Consider the following 21,458-nt stretch of genomic DNA (forward strand, 5'->3'; position numbering starts at 1 on the left):
AACAAGAGTATTTTCCCATTTTTATTTAACATTTGTTTTTTTTTATTAATCCAGATGTGGATCGTAGTATGTTGATGTGCATTAAAAAAAGAACAAAACAACTCTTCTTTGGTAGCTAAGGGAAAAGTAAAACAATTAAGGCAACTACAGCATCTATAGGTCTGAAATGCATTTAGTACTGCAGCCAGATGATGACCACACACTGGTGGCATGCAACGTATGTCCGCCCTCATTCAACCAAAAAAAAAGACCAGATCAACTCAACCTCAAACCACCCAGTTAGATAACTTCTAGTTTTTACGTTCCTGTTCCTCTTTACTGGAAACCTTTGATTCAGCTTTGTCAAGCTGAGGGAAACAGAGGAAAGCTAGAGCGACCCAGTTGTCGACTAGGACAGGTGCAAATGCCACAAAAACCAAAACTGGGAAGTAGCCAACACGAGGTGAACTAGAAAAGAAACGGCTGAAGCAGGCCTAAAGCATTTAAACCATCGATGATGCAATCAAGTTTCAACAGGAGACTTAAGGTCTTTGTCTGAGAATGTGTTTTTTGCATCGGTTGACATTCTGCTGTTACATTTCTCAAATTCAAGTAACCAAGGTATTTCAGGCAGTTCATTCTGCAGTGATCAAGAAGGTAGTAGAGCCTCGGGAGGTTCTGATTAAAGACCCGGATAGCAAGTTATCCATTAACTTTAACGACTAGGGCGGTGTCATTTCCGACCAGAAGTGTGCTGACTTTTTATGCTAAAGACACAGTATTTCTCAGATCATTTTGCAGGTGGTCATCCAGTGTTTACAAATTAGTGCTTCTACCTCGGAAAATTACTCAGATGATTGCGTGCCATAAAGACAAACTGCAGTGCTGTGAAAGTGACTGAATAATTCCTCGGTATGGCGGAGGGATGTGTTCACCAGCCTCTCTGAAATTTACAGTTAGGTGAAAGTCAAACTTTGTTCAATTACAAAAAAGGAAACACAACGTCCTAATTAGGGGATACAAAGGAAGCCAGATATAAAATGTGAATTCAGTAATAACAAACACTTGGAATTGGGGGAAAAACACACAAACACACCAATAACCTCAATTTTCACCTAAAATACTGCTTGTCAATCTACGTTATTTTCAGCATTATGTGTTATGACTGGAGTTACATCTGCGAAAGGCTAATACTGCATTTTAATTGTTCATTTCTTTCTAACGTGTAAAACAAAATTAAAAACAGCATGGATGTATATACATAATTTCAAAGTAAAAAAAAAAAATGTAAGAATGAGTATTAGAAAAAAAGGTTGATGATTTAAGTTTAAATCTTTACAGAATGATGTGATAAGAAAAAGCAAGTCAGAACAAAGAAATGCAAGCTTCCCACTGGAGGTGATGTGGCCCAAATGGAACGAACAGCAAATTCTAGGTTGAAAATGATGCAGCCAGAACCACAGGCCCATATCACAAGTCCTTTCAACATTTCTATTTTTTTTCTTTTTCTCCTTTTCTCCCGAAGTTGTTGGCTTGAGGTAAGCGATATATTTTGGCCTTCCAACTTTACTCCTTTTCTCCTGGTGCGCACTGGAGCGATTTCTTTCTCCTCCCCTGGCTTTGGGGGTTGCAGCCGAATGCTCACAGGATGCCGTAGATGAAGATGGCCATGATGGCGGCGCTGATCAGACCAGAGATGGGCACAGTCACAAACCAGGCCATGAAGATGTTTCTGAACAGACGCCAGTCCACTGCCTTCCTTGAACGCAGCCACCCAACTGCGACCACTGAGCCCACCTGGAAAACACAGCAGTTTGTCAGATTAACTCTTCTCCTCCAAGTTTAGAACTTCTCATGATTTGTCTGCATACTGACAAATGTAATATGGAGAAAGTTGCACCATATTTGGACTGTCTACTAGACTGTTTATCGTAGCCTCCCTCACACTAAATAGTCCCTTCCCGTGTGGCGGGAGTCTGCCTCCCTGACCGCAGTGTTTGACCAGCTTACCTTGCAGTGGGTGGTGGAAACAGGCAGGCCAATGTTAGAGGCTACCACGACAGTCACGGCCGAGGCCAGTTCAATGCTGAAACCACTGCAGGGGGAGAAAAAAATAAAAATAAACACTTGCGTCTCTGAGCATGCCTGCTAAACTCAAAGACTGGTAATGTCTGCGGAGGATGTGGTTTTATGACTAAGGGGAAACAGCAGCAGCACTGTCTGTGGTTATCTGTACCTTGAGGGGGTGATAGGCGTGAGGTCCCTGCCCATGGTCTGGATTACTCGCCGGCCCCACACCCAAAGTCCAGCGCAGATGCCCACACCGCCATATAACAAGAGCCAGATGGGTGTAGGTGCATTGGAAGTCACGCTGCTGGTGTTGTAAACCAGCCACAGAGCTACCAACGGCCCAATGGCGTTACTGTGGAGGAAAGAATGAGGTCATTTTAACGGTGACTAAAGATTCTGACTGAGATTCATTTTGTAAAAAAAACATGTCACCAGCAACAGGCCGGAGAAACCAAATGACTCACAACAACAAGACCATTCAAAAGCAGTTTGCCTACCTGACGTCATTTCCTCCGTGGGCGAAGGATCCGAAGCAGGCGGTGAGAATCTGGAGGAACTGGAAAAGAGTCGAGACTTCTGGTTTGTCCGACTCGAGCCCGTCTTCATCCAGAGAGCTTTGGCTGCTGCCGGCGTCCTCCTTCGCCATTTCTAGTGTCACCTCTCCCTCTCCCAGCCCCTCGGGGGTCGTGTGTTCTGCCACGGCGTTGCAGTAGCTGGTGTAACTGTCCATGCGCACGCGCTTCCTTCCTTCCTGGCCGCCCGAGCCCGTGCCCTTCTCCGCGTCCTCGCTGGCGCGGAACTCTCCCTCTTTGTGCTTGAAGTCTCCGTGCATGCCGATGATGGCCATGGTGTAAGAGGTGTAGCTGTTGTTGCGGCGGATGGGCCGGTCGCCCCCCTCGCCCATGCAGTCGCCGACCTTGGCCAGGTGGAGCTTGTGCAGCAGGTCCTTGTAGAGCCCCGAGTCTTTGTGGACCGTGTGGTACTGGCTGTAACCGTTGCTCGGTATCTGCGCTGGCCGGTTGTTGAACTGAACCTGATTATTGAACTGGACCTGATTGGGACTATTTGTGGACCCGTTGCTTTGTTGAGCTTGCTGGTTGTGGACTTGGACCTGACTGTTTGATTGTTTAGGAGCTGCAAACATTGGAAAAATAAATTCAGTTTCGTGTGTCATTTCTCTTTGCATTACATAAGCAATAGCCAAAGTTTTATTCCATATTTAAGTATTGCCAGTGTTGTTTCTGGCCTTACTTACCCCCATTTGAATTGCTGTACTCGCTGTCATCAGAATCTCCAATATCAAATGCCACCTTGCGCTCCTTATTATTTTCAACATCGTCAGAGTCTCCGATGTCAAATGCCACCCTGCGCTCCTCCGCAGGAGCCTGGGGCTGAGCAGCGAGGGTTTGATTGGCAGCTGAGTCGGTGGGCGTAGGTGCCTCCTTGGAAGTCTGCTTCAGGATTGGACAGTGGGCCTCCCTCAGCTCCCTCTTCTCCATGAGGGGGCTCTCAGAAGGGCTGGAAGACTTCATATCTCCTAGTAGGGGAGGAGTTGGGAAGTGAGATATTGCTTGGGACGTGTCCAAACATATACATATTCTCGCTGAGAAGTACTAGCACAGCACATGTGTTTCTCTTCAACCTAAGCTGTGGGGAATTGCAGGAGTTGCATAACTGCAGAGTCAGAAAAACCTTTGTCCTAAAACTGCAACGTTAGCCGTGTTCAAAAGCAATCTCCTGCGTTCACAGGATCAGATAAATGGATTATGACCTTACAACGAACATATTTACACTACCACTAGCAGCTTAACTTATGAAAGACGATAAGAGTCAACACACTGTGTGGCTCACATGACATTTGTTTGTGGTTTTAACGTGAATCAGATACTCAGTGCCAATATTCTCTGTGATAATCAGAGGAGCCATCTGACTCAGTTTAAACACCGTCTCCATAAATGCACAGCAAATGTCATGTGAACACCTTAAGTCAACCTGGGTTTATTTTAGTCAAGGGGGTAAAGACCAATTAGTGGATCACCAGACCCAATTAGGCCACTTGTCTGTGGGATAGAGGCTAACCTAGACAGATCATGTTTGGGCAGATAAACCTGTCGTTTCTCTGTTCAAGACGCAACACATGACAGGTAAAGCCAATATAAAAATCAGAAAATGTGTTGAATATTCTTAAACTAGGCTACGTTAAAGCTCTGTCTTAATACTGACAGCTATCAAGGTGGCTACAAGTACAGAAAACTGAAAAATCTGGTTTTGAGTTTTCAATGTTTACGTTTTGTAAAAACCTGTTTAAAAAAAAAGAAAGAAAGAAAGAAAGAGGAAAACTACATTTATAGGTCAGTGTCCTGCATTATGTAAGATACAGCTATGCTGTAATGATCCTACTTATGTATGCAAGAAGGAAATGCTAAACCTGTTATAAGACGCCTAAATATAAAGTAATTAAATAACTGGTGACAGTAAAGGTACCTACAATCCTTTCCAGAGACTGAATGCTGTTTCCTTCAACACATGAACCACACCATTGGTGTGCAAATGCAGAGGACTTTAGGCGTTTTACTTTAATCCAGGATTATAGGACAAAAACTGATGACAATATTTTTCATTAGAGTGATTCCATTATGACAAAATATCCCTGAACTCCATTTGCTGGATTAATATGAGCCCTCGCTGTGAATAGGTTTAGGTTACATGTGCAGTGCTAAATCCCTCACTTGTCCAGTGGCTTTAGAGAGGAAACCCATCATTTCAGTGGTCAGCAGTAACTGGTGACCGCTGGAATTTTAAAACTGAGTTATCAGGTTGCCAGAAATTAAAAACTTCAGCATGACTTACGTTCAATCTTCTTCTTGAGGCGAGGGCAGACAATAAACCAGACCACAAGGGCAGTCAACACAGAACATCCCAGTGAGATGAGCAGGATGCCCCACCAAGGGACATGGTCAAATCCCAGCACTGTAGGATCGCCAGGTGCCACGGACAGAGAAAGACACACAGACACACAAAGGCAAATTTAAAAAACAAGGCAGCTGGTGCTACCTTCCTGACTGGACACCACATAAGATTATACTGCATTAAAAGTGAAAAAGTGAAGTATTAAATATTACAATGAGCAGTTTTATAAATGTTGAAAAAATGATCAAATAAGGACAAAGAAACAATTCAGGGGGAACTTACATCTCATTTAAAACATGAAGGCACCAGTGAATGAAAACTACAAGGCAATAACTTGAATGACATTGGACCACATGCGCCAGAGTTTGGCAATACATGACTGACTGACAGCATTGCCTCGTTGTGCCGCGTCCAAGTTAAATAAGGAAAGCATGTGTACCCCCTAAATGTGAACAGTTACGTAACGCCTAATAGGTGAAAGAGCAAAAATGTCCCCGTGACCTCCAAGTGCCCTGCTAACAACTGCACATGGACAATGAGTTCCTTAAAAGGCCACATTACTTGGGGAGAAGGGGGAAGAGAAAGGGGGAGTCATTCACTTGAGTTGTTTGCTGTAGCAATAAAAGTCACCTCTTGCCAAGACTGCAGCAAAGCTGGTGCAGCGGAGGTGTATGTAATGCAGAACATGCTGGCAAAAAGCAGCCATTTAAATATCCCAGGGGGAAGCAGTCATCTTTGTCACACACAGACGATACAATCCAGCAGTGTGGGAGTTTAGAGAAAACAAAAAACAGGAGCTGCTAAAAAAATTCCAGCAACACCTGCGGTGAGGTAACTGCAAAAACAAAAAACACTTCCACTTGTTTGTTTGGGACTGCTTGGGAAGTTCAAGATAAACAAAAGGAAACGATGGGCCAAGGCTACATGATAAGTGTCTCAACCGCCGCGTTCATTTGAGGGCAGAGTCCACACAGTGCACTCTCTCCACTGAGTCACGCTGCAGCATGAGACTGCAGCGCACCTAACTGATGTTTATTTAGTTACGCAATGGAAGCTCACTCCCTTCAGGACAGGGGCAGGCATACAAGGAAAAAAAATACACATGATAGGTGCCTCTCTAACAGCTGAGTGTCCCCTCTCCACCGGCTCACATGTAGCGAGACATCCACAGACAGGTGTAGTGCAGCTGCACACTACTTGCAAAGTACAGTACACTTCAGGGCACTCGGTGAAACGGGACACAAAACAAGCCTTAAAAAGACAAAAAGGGGCCGGACAGCATTCACGTGTAAACTCTTTGTCCCTGTGACTTGTTTGTGGGAGAACTTCTTACAAAATATAAAAGAAAGGATTTAAAGGCTAGCCTGTGTCTAGCGGTCTGATAAACACTCCCAAACAAAGAGTGGGTTTATACCACAGCCATGCAGTGGGATGAATGGGACGGCACAGGAAATGGAATTTAACCATGGCTGCATTCCAAACCTCTCCCTGAAACCTCTGTATCCCCTGGCCTACATTACACAATAACATGTTTTTGCACAGTTATATATGTGCAGCTTGCCGCCAACCTCAATTACAATGGCAGTTAAAGTGGCAGTTTATGACTCGCCTGGCGAGAACGCCTCCCCTCCCCTCCCGTCATCCTCACTTTTGTCTAGAACTCGGTGTATCACTTACCAAGAGTATTGGGATTAAGTGACAAGTGTCAACACCGATATTCATCTGTAAGACCAACATTCACTCCTAACACGGAGTAGTATCCAGTTGATAACAGCAGCCTCTTAGGGCGCCTTAAAATTTAGTTTCACAGCCATAGTTCATGTTAAAATGCGGTGTGTACACTGATCTAAGTATCTCTTATGTTGCTGAATGTTTTGTGTCCCGAGCAACCGCCACCAAGAGTTTGTTTTTTTAGAGGGTAAGCCAGGCGGAAAATTCGTATCCAGCTAAAAGCATTGAAGTTTAATCAATGGCGCTGGTCAAAATGTACGGTCGCTATGACACTCAGCCCTGTGAAACAATTACTGGTATGCAAACAAAAAAAAAGTGTTTAGATGTGCACATGGAGCAGGCTTTGTTATACTTCCCTTAAGGCAGCAGACACATCAACAGATTCTAGTATCTGAGGTGCCTAGGAGAGCAGACAAGGATTTTTATGCTAATTTAAGAAGCCATACATCTTCATCTCCAGGCGATGAGCTTTTTAAGAGGGTTAAGAATTAGATTTTTTACTTTACAATGACTGGGTGTTACTGGTGTGGCAGCAGCTGAGTGATTTATAAGGTGTGAAGAACCCAAGTCACACTAAACCTCGTCTGTAAAGGACCAACAGCTGACCCTCAAATTCTTTGGCCCCAGATTTTTGCACATGCTGACTTGCGGTCTCTGGCACCGGTCTATATATTGAGTATTGGAATGTGCTGTGGGATGCCTGGTGTCCAATCGCACCACTACGATAGGGTGTAGATCAGGGGAAGGCCAAGTCCTAGCACAGGAGACCAGACATACTGTACTTAGCTGGATGCAGATACTACAGCTGCATTAGAGTGCACATATCAGCATCGAGCTGTTATTGACCTAGCTGCCCAGAGTAGGATACTATCCCAAACTGAGCCATGAAATATACATGGGATGTCTGACCTTGATGGCAACATACCATTTTAAATCTAATGATAGACATGAGTGAGTTGTGGTGCTTTGTGTTAAGACGTTGAGAAACTGCTTTAACTATGAGCCTGTGTGTGGTTGTAATTTGCCTACAGCAAAAAGAAATATTGGATGTTATGTTCATGTGCATTGAAAGATAAATAAATATCAATCAATATCAACACTGAACTTTAAGATGCAGTGGGGTTTGTTGGTGTCTAAAATGCAATCTCGCACCTTTTTTTTTTTTTCCTCTGAGGTACCCAAGTACAGGTCCTCATGTACAGTATGTTGAGATGTGAGGGACTTCACACAACTGTACAGAATGTGCCTGACTAAGCAGGGCTATGGGCTATGCTGGAACTGCAAGTGATCTCCTCTCAGTCAGTGTGCTGATGTGCATGCACACATCAGCGCACCATATCTGGTCAAACTCTGGCCTGTAGCAGCCATTTAATGGCCCAGGCCAGCTTGAACTGTTAGGCCCTGCAGAGAGAAAGAAAAACAAAGGAGCAAAAGTTGCTCATTTAATAATGAGGAGTAATCATCAGTAGTCACAAGTATTCAGAGCATTACTATGCTAATTCTGAGCAGCAGTACAACTACTGGCAGCAGACAACTGACCATTCATACACCCTCTTTACTTCCCTTTAGGGCTGCCACGATTAGTCGACTAGTCACGACTACGTCGACTATTAAAATCGTCGACAACTAATTTAATAGTCGATGCGTCGTTTCTTTTCTTTTTTTTAAACTTTGTTTTTCTCTCAAAACTGCTGGGGCACCTTCCACACACGCACCCACCGCTGCAGCTGCCCACCACACATACACACGTGCACTCACTCATTCAAGGTGAGTTTACAGGTGGTCTCTCTCTTTTCTCTTTCTACCTGTCTTGTCCCTCATCAAGCGGCACCGGTGTAATCCCCCGCCCCCGCCCGCCGCCGCCGCCACCGCTCCTCTCCCTCTCTCTCTCTCTCTCTCTCTCTCTCTCTCTCTCTCTCTCTCTCTCTCTCTCTCGTCATTTTAAATGAGAAGCGCTACTAGCAGCGGTACCGCCGCTCCATCGTTTTAAATCACGGACTGAAAAACAGCCGTTCCTCATTTAAAAATAAAATCGCGGACTTTGAGAGTCTGTGTTGGAGAACTAGAACGTTACCGCGTCCGGTCACAGCGTCCTGGTCACGTAATGAGCGCTCATCTTAACGAGGAAGTCTTCTCTCCCGGCGTAAAACTACGTCAATATTTTCCGGTAGCTTCTCATCACAGTCTGCACCTTGCAGAGTTTGAGCTGCACCTCAGTTTCACTTGTTTTCATTTGACAGTTTCACACAGAACTTTCTGGTGGAGTCTTTCTATGTTTCTCCTTCTGTGACAGTAGGGAACATTTAATTTTTTTCAGACAAGACGATTGTCTTATAAACTATTTGATTTTTTTTTAACAGAACGACTCCTATTATTTACACTGAGCACAAGTTATATTTGATTGATAGGCCTACCAAAACTTTATTATTGTGAACAATTCCTTAGTTTCAGGTGTCCACCTCATTTTATTTAAATGTAGCTATGTTTAATGCCAGAGACAAATGAAGGAAAGACAAAAAACCTTTAAGTATTTATTTTGGTGTTGTTTAGGCCAGTGCCTTATCCTTATTTTACTCAGCTGTTTGCACTTTATGCTACAGTTAAAGCTGCATATTTCATTAAAAGTTTAATGAACTATCATCTTAATTGTCTTTATTTTTAGTTAGCATATACCTTAAACACTTTAAGCTGAAAGCTAATGATGGTATATAAGGGCAGCTGCATGCTGGTGCGATAATCTGTATGTTTTACATTCAATTTACGTATGATCCGATTAGTCGACTAATCGAAAAAAATAGTCGGTGACTAGTCGACTATCAAAATAATCGTTTGTGGCAGCCCTACTTCCCTTTTCCTCCTCCATGTCTGAAGGACACAGACAGTGATGTCAAGAGTTTGGGTGAAATCTAATTTCCATCTCCCTGTTGTGCTCCGCTCTAAAACTTTATTCCAGCTATGACCCACATACTGTAGAACCACAAGCAAGAGAGCCCCCGAAAAAAACATGTTAAAATAAACACAGCTTCTGTGAAAAGGGTAAACACAGCCTGGTTCAGTCTGGAATATGTGTGGGCATCCAGCTGTCTGAGGGAGCAATTTATTTTTAAGCTGTGGCTGCAGACAGGCATGCAGGGCAAAAATGACTGAAACAATGATACTCACCCGGAGCTCCAGTGAACAAGATGGAGAACAGGTTGATTCCCATGGTCACGGCATAGAAGACAGGCAGGGCCCTCAGTCCGTTTGGCACGGGGTCTTTCTGCAGAGACGAGAGAACAAAAAGTCAGAGCTAATACAGAGCAAAACTGTGCCAGTTTGCTGCAAGGTTACAAATGATGACATAACAAGGGTATAATGGTAATTTGAAACTCGGTGTATGATGCAGATAAGGAACTGCATCAGAACAGGAGCTTAATTGTGGCCATGTAATCAACATTTCCTCGTATTCATTTTGAACTTCTTGTTTTACTCAGAGACATACCGGTACTCTCTATCAAGTTTATAGCGGCCGACTAACCTTGTGTAAGATGAAAACGCGCACAATGTAGAAAACAACGGCTGACATTATTCCAGACAGAAGGGGACTCAGGAACCAGGAGGCAACTGCAATATAAAGAAACAAAAAACACTGCAGTTTAGTCGGTAGTTTGATTTACATCGGCTTTAAGCTTTCTACAAAGGAACATAGTCTAATGCAACAAATTCAGAAACATTAATGTTGTGAAACCGTGTGTTACTCCTCACAAAGCTGCAAGGACAATTGCCACATGTTATCTGACAAAAGTCTCTCTCTTTCCCCATTTGGACATTCCCATACACTAAGGACTTAAAGAACAACTGCAATCATCATTCAAAACTTAAACTTGTTGATATCAAAGGTCAACATAGACAAAACACTGACTAATTGTGTTATGATTACATTGCCAGACACTGTCATTAATTTAATATAGCCCCGTGATGCAATTCTAACAATGAGGACATATCTGGGTCAGCTGATTAGAGAGTCAGACAGACTTACCGATACGGAGGAGTTCCAACCACCTGACGCCCTGCTGGCCTTTGGCAACCAGCGAGAAGCCAATAGTAGCACCAACAATGCAGTGTGTTCCAGAAATGGGGAGCTTAAGGAAGGAGGCGGCCAGCTGCCACACAGCAGAACCTAATGAGAATAAATAAATTGATCACATTAATCTCGACAGGTCGACCTGATCTCAGCTTTTCAGATTTAAAATCACGAGGCAAAACACAGTGGAAACTGGTTACAAAAAATCTTTCAAACAATGTGATTCAGGTTGTATTGCAATTAAATGATTACAGCACTTCTCTCAGGTACAATTTCACATTTAAATATTTTAGTTGCAAGGGCCGAACCGTGTCGAGACCTGTGTGTGCCAGTGAACTCTGTTCACAGTGTTCAGTGACTGCACGTTTAATTAGATGTAAGATAAACAGACACTCACCGAACATCGAGCTGACAGCGCCGGCCATTAACACGTGCTCGGACCCGTTGTACATGCCCACGTCGATGATACCCTTTCTGATGGTTTCGCTCACTTTGGCCCCCAGGAGCACGGAGCCCAGAGTCTCGAACACGGTGGCCAGAACGCAGGCCTGTCTCAAGGTGACCACTCCTGAGCCCACAGCTGTGCCAAATGAGTTGGCGACATCATTGGCACCCACAGAGAAGGCTAAGACAAAGGCGATGATGAAGCCGACTATCAGCAGCCACATGTACTCTACCAGAGCGGTTTGGGCTACCACCCCCGCTGTGGTGGCCAGTATTATTGCAGTTGCAGTTGTTGAAACCATGATTGTAGACTATTAAGGAATTGCTTCACAATCTTAAAGGGAATGAATGCCCGTCAAAAATATTTATTTATAATGCTATTTCTAGACAGCAGCTAGTAAAATAAAGAGGTACGAGGTATAATAAATAATTAGCTTCTCTTCAGGTCCACCTGTCTAAACAGGATTTCTGAGATTAAGCAGTGCAAACTTATAAAAGGTTTATCTGGGACTGACCAGAAAAGTATTAAGGTAAACAGAGGTATGAGGGCTTATTGCTATCCTGTAATTAAACTATTTCTTTTGCTGTTCTTTGGGCGCTGGGCTATCAAGCAGAGTGAGAAGACAGCCATTGTGCAAATGTAACTGCAGATGAGCAGGGGTACATCCTGAAAAGACAAAAGACAGAAAAGGTGCTTGCTTTAATAACAAAAGTGAAGACGTCGTTTCTATTTTCACACGGAGGCTCAAACAGACAAATACACATACACATAAAGAGAAACACAAGGCAGGAAATTGATACACTTCTTCTGAAAACTCAGTGAGAAGACGACGTAAGACGCGTGGTGAAGCGACTGGCGGAGAGGAGGATCTCTAGAGCTTCCTTGTCTGTAAAACCAATGGGAAGCCATTTTCGTGGTTCGCAGGAAGAAGCCGGTGTTTGAGTGACATCAACGTCCTCTAAAACTTCACCCAGATCAGTCACTTCACTGTTGTTTACTACGGCGGCTTCAATGAGCACTAACGGCCACAAAGACCGCTTCGTGATAAGGAGTTGCCCCATCGATAAGAAACGTTGTAATTTTTTTTTTTATTATTTGCGTGTGTGTGCACGTGTCGTCATCCATTCATAGAACACAGCCCAGAGCACGAGCCCCGTCCGTTCGTACTAACACACACACACTTTAAGAAAAGAAACAACTCGACGACGTTGAGCTCCGTTATGATATCAAAAATCAATCGATCGATATGAAAAAAGGAGCACATTATCTGTGGGTTTTTCCATTTTTTAATTATGTTTGACGTGGTTTTTTGACGCAACCGGATGTGACACGGTTTAGGGAACATAAACGCTGCTGCTGCTGCTGCTGCGCCAACACTGAATGACCGACCGGCTGGTGGTGGTGGGAAGCAGCAGCAGCTCTTCTCTTCGTGTGTGTTGTCGATGCACTTTCAGTGGCCAAGTGTCTGCTCGACAGACGGTCAATACCGCTAACGTAAGGTAACATTAAAGAGGACAGCTAGGTTTCACTGCGGCCACCGACCTCGCTCGCAGCCAAATGCTAACGTTACTCAGCCCTTGTGTCAACGTTACAACCGGCAGCAGCCGCTAGGCTACCTGTCCTCCTCGGTCAAACAAGATGGACAGACATGAAAATAAAACAGTGTCAGTCCTCGCTGAACAAGTCGCATCAGGAACAGATCTTATCGTTATTGTTAAAGACGTGTTGACAAAATGTTGTTAGTTTTTTTTTTTTGATTGTTGTTTTTTCACTCACTCAAGCTAACGTTAGCATTAGCTCTACGTTAACATGTGATGGTAGCGTCCAGTGGGTGTTCAGTTGATAATAATAATAATAAAAAAACACAAGAAAGTCTTACTCTGAGAAACTGTTAAATAGTAAAACTCACCACACGTTGCAGTTTTCAGTCCGGGGAAGAAGAAAGGAGCTCGTTAGACACTAGTAAGCTAATTATCGCGCGCTCCGATCGTTACCGTTAGCGCGCGCGGGACAATGCAAAATTAAACTAATAAAAAAAAAAATCTCCCCGTCGGAAAAAAAGCTGCCTTAGGTTAGAAGTGAAAAAAAACTATTGACGCCTGTCTGTCGGTTTCAGTGTGGAAATAAATCCGCCTTTTCGAATCAAGACACGACTCAGTTTGAATGAGAGTTCCGCCACCGCCGCATGTGTAAAGCTCGCTGCTTGCCGGTCCGTGGAATAAGGAGGTTTTTTTTTTTTATTGGATACACCCTTCAGGAAACTCCGCCCAAGCTGCTGTCAGTAAGCTTCCTCCCCGTCCCCCTGCCTCTCGCTTCTTCTTTTTTTTTTCAACTCGTCATGTGTTTAGTGCGTGGTCGTCTCCTCCAGCTTCTCTCCCTCACTTCAGAGACAAACAGATTGGATACACTGCCATCACTACAGAGTGACTCATTTCCCAATCATTTCTGTTAGTGATATATTCATACACATTATTGATAAATTGAATGGCTTCTTAACACAGCTGGTTGCTGTATATATGTAGTGGTATATATTTAAGTAATGATGTTATATGGTGACTATAAAGTGATTACACGTTAACATTTCCTTCAGAAATTATGTTGAGTAGAAGTATAAATGAGAATAAAAATACTCTCACTTAGTCCAGAACTTGAGTAAATATAGTCTGTTACTATCCATTTCTGCCACTACAAATAAGTGTACTATATTTCCTGTGCATGTAAAGATGTAGATAAACAGCTAAAATAAGCTTACTTTTTTAATTTGGTAAGCTTATATTATATTATATTATATTATATTATATTATATTATACATGACCTCAACTGCCACGCGACCACTTTTCAGACACTGCAGACATATTGACGTTACCTCTGGTAACCGATGCTTACAGGGAAACAATGTCACGTCACAAGGCTACAGGATAACAGCCGGTGGTGGTAGTGATGTCGATTGCATTACAGAAGATTTGACTTTCATTGAAGTGCATAGACCCGGAAATGACAATAACATTCACCCTCCAACAAACAAACCTCGCTTTCTCTAGAGATTGTCATGTTAATCAAGATTGATATGCTGAATGGAGGGACTACTACTATGCTACTCAGCAAGCATATCAAACTATTTTTGAATTATCTAAATAACAGCGTGGCCAAAACGTGCGAGAACACACCGGACACACCCCACATTTACTTAGGGGTAATGTTGCAATAACCGAACGTGTAATTATTATCTATTCATCACGAGCTCCAGCCTTTCATTGTCTCTCCCTACTTGACGTCACGTCTTTTGCGGCTCATGGAAAAATTTTGCCCTCCTCAAATCCGTCGGGCAATGTTTTGCGTTGGTCGTGATAACCTTGTAATTGCGTTTTTTGTCTGAGCCCCTGGAGGCAGCATTTCATAAGGGAAGGAGGGGCGTTTACAGCTGCTGTACATCTGTGTCAAAAGTGCCCTACTCAATCAAGGACTTTTACACTAGAAATTCATACAACTCAGACTATTGTATGTCTTTACTCCCTTGCCAGTAACCTGAGGTCACTTACAGAAAAAATCACCTCAGTTTAATCACTGACAGACTAAATTACATGTGCAATTCGTGATTATCTGGTGTTAATATTATTAATCGTTTAAATTCTAATAGGTCTGAAAAAGCTATAACACTTGAGTTTATTTGCAGGCTACTTGTGTAAAATTATACAACTGAATAGGCAGTGTGATAAAAACACTTTCCATATAGTTTACATTCCACATGCAAATATCATTGCAATTCTCTGGCGCAGTCATGGGACTAATGATTATGTGTATGTGCTTGCTCTACAGATAAGGCCTCAACTAAGAGGCACATGGTGTTTTCGCAAGGTTTTTCCAAAAATATATTGTCTTATGGTCTTGTGATCCTATCATCCTGAGATCTTCTTTCATAAACAACACACAGACAACTTAAAATACAATTGGACGACCTAATACAGGACCTAAAGGTGATATGAAGCATTTTCCCCCAGTTACACCAACTTAATCACTGTGATGACACTGCATGGTTAAAAAAGAATAAGCATGACCCCTGGTTTATTTTGTTCATGAATGTTGGGTTGAACATGGTAATTGAATGGATGGATGGATGAATAAATGACTCAATGACAGGGTTAGACTTTATATTTACATGCCTTTGCTTTTATTAACCTTTTTGGCTATAAGTGTAGTGATCTGCTCCCCAAAACCATTAAGTTTTACTGGTGTTTTTTTTTTTTTAAAGCTTTGATGGAAGCATCAGCTTCTGGCCCCAGAATGAACATCTCTAGTCACCTGCAATGGTTAAACGGCGCCACCTTGCGTACATTATCATAATGACGTTTGACTATGAATACTTCTCTTCTCTTGTAAAGGCCTCGTATTTTTCCTTTAAAAAATAAAAACATAAACAACTTCTCTTCACATCCTTCCTTACAATCATTTTTCATATGAATTGACACAACCAGCCTCTGCTCTTTTCCCTGTGACAACAAAACACAGCAGAGCTTTTTTTGTTGTTGTTATCAGAACATGGGTTAAGCTCACCAGAACATCTTTAACCCCTGGGCACAAATGTACATTAATTACATCACATAGAACAAGTATGTGCTGGCATTAAAGTGTGAGTGCTGTGTTGTGAAACAGGTCCTCTGTCTTTACAGTCTATGGTCTGTACACGTGTAGATTCTTTATGTAACACCAATAAATTCGCAAAGCTTTGGCTCCGAGAGGCACCGACAGAGGGCGACTCTGACTTCCTCTCCCCGGTGTGGGATGAGCCAGCCGTGCCGCCGCAGCCGCAGACACACTGATCCTGGATAAGGTTTTGAAAGTTACCCTCTTCTCTAAACCTAGAAAAAAAAAGGCAAGGGGAGCTCTGGTAGAGGAGTCTGGACATACGCACATGCTGACGCCCGAGCTCCCGCATTCTAAAACAGGCTTCCGCTTCAGCCAATCAGATTAGCGTAAAACCGAGCACCGACCAATGAGCGGCCGTCTCGCAGTCCGTAGGGGCGGGTCCAGCGAGTGGGTGTGTGAGAGGCAGCAGCAGCAGCAGCAGGAAGAGGAGGAGGTCAAATGCCCTACGAGACAGTTTGAAAAACGTGAGGCTGTCTTCTTCAAAGGTTGCACAGGTCGACAGTCGTGTTGGAGCAACAGCCAACGCAGCTATTTGTAATTTGGACATAGATAATAATAAGTGAGGCGGTGTCGGTGTGTGAACTGGGCCGTGTCGCGGTAAGTTAGCTGGCAGCTGGTTAACGTAGTAAACAGGAGGGATAACGGTGGCTAATGCTAACCGTTCATGTCGCGTGCTCGGAGACATCTCGGTAACTAACGTCAAAAACCTATGAGTGAGTGAAAACGATGGCGTTTGTTTGCCAAAGTTAGTATTATTATCTCTGTAGATGTAATGCACTGTATATGTCTACGGAGCATTTAGCTCTTAGTTGCGGGGTACATTAGCTTAGCCAGCTGCTGCCCTTTTTTTTTTTTTTTGTATTTTTGCATTTTGTCTTTGAGAAACTCGTGTCACGGTCACAGCTGTCATGTTTCACTCCGTGCCCCGGCGTCCGATATGCGAAATCGGTGTAAACGCAATGAGGCTTCAGAGCTGCAGCTCATTCAGGCGGACTGTCGAGGAGGGCAAAGGGAAGCTGGAGAGGGTCCCGTGGCTGGGCAGGAGCATGGGCCTGCTGCTGTCATGGCTGCAGAGGGCAGGTGCCAGCGAGGCCGCGGGGTCCGCCGGACGCACCAAGAAGGCGAAGAAGGACTTGCTCTCCATATTTGCGGACCACTGCGGATTTGTGACTGGACAGAGGCTCAGACGTGCTTGTCAGATCGGCGAGCTTTACTCCAACCTGTACTCTGAGCGCACCAGGTGGAAACTGGTGGGGAACATATGGCGCAGATTTCAGAGCAAGCACGCCCCCACCGGGAAACTTGTCGCGGCCCTGGCCGGTGTCTTCATGTGGGAGAATGAGAAGATTCAAGATGAAGAAATTCGCAGGTTGGAAATATTTCCTTTAAATGCACACATGGAGTTAATTAGGCTTAGACAAACACTAGAGTGACACACTTGTGGCCACATGGGGTCACTGAAAGGTCTCACGTTCAGCAGGTGTTATCTCTCTGTAAAAGAAGGATTGCATTGGTGCACTGAAATTATTAAGTGTTAGTTCACTCCATATGGTTTTCCCCTTCAAATTATCACCACTCTGTGTGTGTGTGCAATGCTGTATTTCATATCTAGGTATGATTGGCAATGTTTACTGTACAGTATGCTAAATAGTCTCTCCTGATATTTGCATCCCTGTGCAGGTGTGGACTTGAACTACAAGCTCTGGACGCTGTGAAACACCTAAGCACATCTGTGGGCTCTACAGTCGGACAACAGAACTCTGGCTGGGAAGTTGTGATGGAGAAAAAAGACTTCAAAGTGTGGAAGCGACCTATTCCCAACAGTCACCTCTATGAGTACAGAGGTCAGCCAAGGCACAATCTCACAAGTGTTACGTGATGTCTAGATAGGGCACCCACTTCAGTTTAATCTCCGTGATACTTTTAGTTTTATTTTGTTTGGTTGTCATTACAAAGTATGACTTGTCTGAGGAGTCAGCAACTTTTGTTTATGTTTATCTGCAGTTTTGGGCTCCTACAACGATGTCACACCAAGACAGTTCTTCAATGTGCAGGTACAGACTTTTCAGTTCTCATTATGTGCTACTAAGAATATATCAGTCTCTGCTCATGAATAGGTGAAGTGAAACCAACAGCTTTTTCTATTTAGGTACACAGAAGAATACGTAAGGAAGTGGTTCTTTAATGATAGTGCAGCAGTCTCCATATTCCTGAATTTATGAACCATGGGAAATGTTTATATCTGAAATTACAAGTGGTTCCAACTGGTTATTAAAGTATTCTGTTTGAAAGTTAAATATTTATGGCAGTGAGGCTTTCACATCTGATTATTTTATTCATGATTTGTATGTATATGACAGCTTATTTTGCATTTCCATTACGCAAGTGCTCTTGCACAACCTGCATGTTTGTGTTGAACATGTGCTGCATAAAAGCGACTGTTGTGCTATATTAAGCACCTTATCCTTGACTTGTGTTTTCCCCTTTCCCCCAGTTGGATACAGAGTACAGAAAGAAGTGGGATTCTCTGGTTATCAAGCTTGATGTGGTGGACAGAGATGCCAATACAGGCTCTGAAGTTGTGCACTGGGCCACACAATTCCCTGTGAGTTTTTGTTGGTTGCCATTTTGCATAAACTCATGACGCTGTTTGTTCTACTAATATTTGCTTTTAAAGCACTCTTGTCTTTTGTGTACAAGCTAAACATTCAGGACACTCACAATGACATTTGGTCAAGAGCAAATACTACATATCTTTATATTCATCAGTTTGTATTTGAGCTTGTCAGATGTTGTCTAATCTTGATCGATTGTCCCCTCACAGTATCCCATGTACTCGAGGGACTATGTGTATGTACGCCGCTATGATGTTGATGTCAACAACAACCTGATGATCTTGATATCCAGGTACAACCTTGAAAATTATGGATTTCTGGTGTGTTTGATATATTACTAAATGTTTGACTATAATTTTGGCTGTGCTATTTTAACTTGCATTTTTCCAATTCTGTGGAACAGGGCCGTGCAGCATCCCAGAGCCCCAGAGACTCAGGAATTTGTGCGAGTCCACTCATACCAGTCGAAGATGGTCATTCGCCCTCACAAGTCTTTTGACGAGGTTTGTGGTGACTGTGTTGCCACAGAATTAATTGAAATTGCATTTAATTCAACTTTGTCTTGTAGACACTGAGTCTGACTTTGTTTTTTTTAACAGAATGGGTTTGATTACCTGCTGACCTACAGTGATGACCCTCAGACTGTGTTTCCCCGTTACTGTGTGAGCTGGATGGTGTCAAGTGGTGAGGTTCTTTCATTGATTGAAACCTGCAAATCAGCGTTTTTGCTTGCTGTCACATTCAAATTTATGAGCATTTACAGATTTTGTGTGGTATTTCTCACATACATTTCGTGCGTGCCTACTGAGTGTGTATGTGAGCTCAGTGTTAATAAGGACATCTCTTTGCACATGGCAGGCATGCCTGATTTTCTGGAGAAGTTGCATACTGCTGCTTTGAGGGCCAAGAATTTGGAAGTGGGGATCCACGACTATGCGAGTGTCATCAAATCCGGCGACGCCAACCGTCAGCCGAGCCAGGAGCGCCTCGGCGGAGAAACCACACACACAGGTGGTCCTGGACAGATCTATGCTTGAGATGGATATTTTGGAGATCAGGAGGTTATGCTGGCGTATTTCACATCCACTTGAACCCAAATCAAACCCTCCAACACTAACTATTTGGGTATGTTGCATGAACTGCAAATGGAAGTGGCATCTACAGTAAAGAGAAATATACTGAAAAGTCCATCCATAGATGTGGGTATTTTGGTTGTAAATGAGGTGTTACAAGAGCACTGTATTGGTGACAGCAATTACTGTCATTGGGAAAAATGTTGCCATGGAAATTGTCATTGAATCCGTTGGCCTTGGCACGATTTCTACACAGCCAACCAATGCCAAATGACATTTTTTTTGCCTGATTTGGTAACAATATGTCCTCTGCAACTACTGGTAAGATCGAGGCCAAAATTCCTAATTGTAGAAATGCTTCTTGCCAAAGCACGGTTTCTCTCAGTTTAATGTTCTCCGTCTTGCCCTCCGTTGCTTGACTTTGAAGGCTGTTCAGACCTCCTCACTCTGATAGTGTCTGTGGTGTGATCTCAGCAAGAGGTCATCCAAATGGCTGCACATCACTGGACATGTAACAGTAACTACGACTCACTTCTGAGCAGCGTAATCACTGCAACACAACTTTAGGGCCAAGATTTCAGATCAAGGCCTGCACTGAGGCTCCCACAGAAAGCACTTCATAACATGTTTCTTCATTTCATGGGCTCAAAGCAACTGGTCTCCTGTTTGCTTGCAACATAAATGTTTGCTCCTCATATGGTTTGATGGAATGCATTTAAAAAAACAAACAAAAACAAAATTAAGTTATTGGAATAATTGTCCACAGAATTGAAAATGTAAAATTTAATGTTTTTTGTGTGTGTATGTTTTTGGAGGGCATTAGTTTCCCGTCAGCACAGTCGAGCTTTCACATTGCGCTTCACCGTGTCTACGTGACTGTTCGAAACTGCCAGCGTTGACAAAACAGCCTTTTGAAGATAAACCAGTCCTTCAGCATTAGGGGCATAGTGTCTTATAACAACCACGTGAATCCTCAAATACAATGGTACTAACACGCTTCTAGCAAGGCTACCGTAGAGAGACACATTTTAAATAATCAGTGCCCGTTTTAAAAAATAAAACATGGATCCCTCGTGCCACATAATCCATTAACATTTCATATGAGTTAAAAAATAAAATTTGAGTTTTTTTTTTTCAGCTCAAATAATTTTTTTAGCCTGGTGTTCACAACAGCTGTCACTTAGGTTTGCACTAATGGAGTTATGGGTGTTTGTTTTCTGTGTTACTGTAGATCTTGTACATTCATAGAGCCATAGCCTGTATACTGGAAATCCCTGTTCTCATGAGTGGAACAACCTCTGTGACATGTTTCTCCTGCTTTGTGATTCTACAGTTTTTGTTAATAATGTGGATCCTAAAATTGCCATACGATCCATCCCTCCAAATCATCATTAACTGTTTGCAGGGGTTATTATGAATGTACAGAGAGCACCACATGTTGTGGAATTAAACATCACCTAATAAAGTACACTGTTTACAGCCTGACAATCTGGTACAGATATCTTGGAATCCACCTCAAAACATCTCATGGACTAAAATGTAGTGTCACTTGTTGTAGGTGGTACATTAAAGTCAATCAGCTGTAGCAGTCAAAATAACAGGTTTGGGTTCCCACATCTAGTATTATTTGTATGCCCACTGTGTCAAAATATTTATACTCTGGAGTGAGATAGTTTCTGCTGCTGCTTAAAAATGATAGTGATAGTACATACATACATATGAGAGAGGAAATGAAATGTTTTTGATATTTATCTCGTGTGTGCTCAGATAAAACTGTGACCCAGATTTTAATGAGATTATAATGTCCCAATTGAAGATTATGCAATACTTTGTTTTCTGTTCAGCTTGAGAATGTAATAATTTGATGCTCTGTCATATGTAGACACCTGCGTGCCACCTGCAGCCGTCTAAAAAAAAAAGTTGACAC

General features: G+C 43.0%; 2 protein-coding genes across 2 annotated transcripts; one reads left to right on the top strand and one right to left on the bottom strand.

Moving 5' to 3' along the window:
- Positions 1–8: 8 nt before the first annotated feature.
- slc20a1b (solute carrier family 20 member 1b) lies at positions 9–13,410 on the bottom strand. The gene is made up of 11 exons (XM_085793679.1): positions 13,108–13,410; positions 11,151–11,864; positions 10,709–10,849; positions 10,208–10,293; positions 9,853–9,949; positions 4,900–5,019; positions 3,305–3,586; positions 2,547–3,183; positions 2,216–2,401; positions 1,990–2,074; positions 9–1,776 (listed from the first exon to the last, which is right to left on the bottom strand). Exons 2-11 carry the CDS (start codon positions 11,497–11,499, stop codon positions 1,621–1,623), a joined length of 2,139 nt encoding a protein of 712 aa, XP_085649805.1. The 5' UTR covers positions 11,500–11,864; positions 13,108–13,410; the 3' UTR covers positions 9–1,620.
- A 2,890-nt stretch (positions 13,411–16,300) lies between these two features.
- On the top strand, positions 16,301–21,019 carry stard7 (StAR related lipid transfer domain containing 7). Its single transcript, XM_085793681.1, has 8 exons — positions 16,301–17,212; positions 17,524–17,687; positions 17,848–17,897; positions 18,338–18,448; positions 18,668–18,750; positions 18,862–18,961; positions 19,058–19,142; positions 19,317–21,019. Exons 1-8 carry the CDS (start codon positions 16,752–16,754, stop codon positions 19,493–19,495), a joined length of 1,233 nt encoding a protein of 410 aa, XP_085649807.1. The 5' UTR covers positions 16,301–16,751; the 3' UTR covers positions 19,496–21,019.
- Positions 21,020–21,458: the final 439 nt, after the last annotated feature.

The sequence above is a fragment of the Trachurus japonicus genome, chromosome 12 (assembly GCF_045865225.1).
Source record: "Trachurus japonicus isolate A0001 chromosome 12, Traja_1.0".
Taxonomy (NCBI): Eukaryota; Metazoa; Chordata; class Actinopteri; order Carangiformes; family Carangidae; genus Trachurus; species Trachurus japonicus.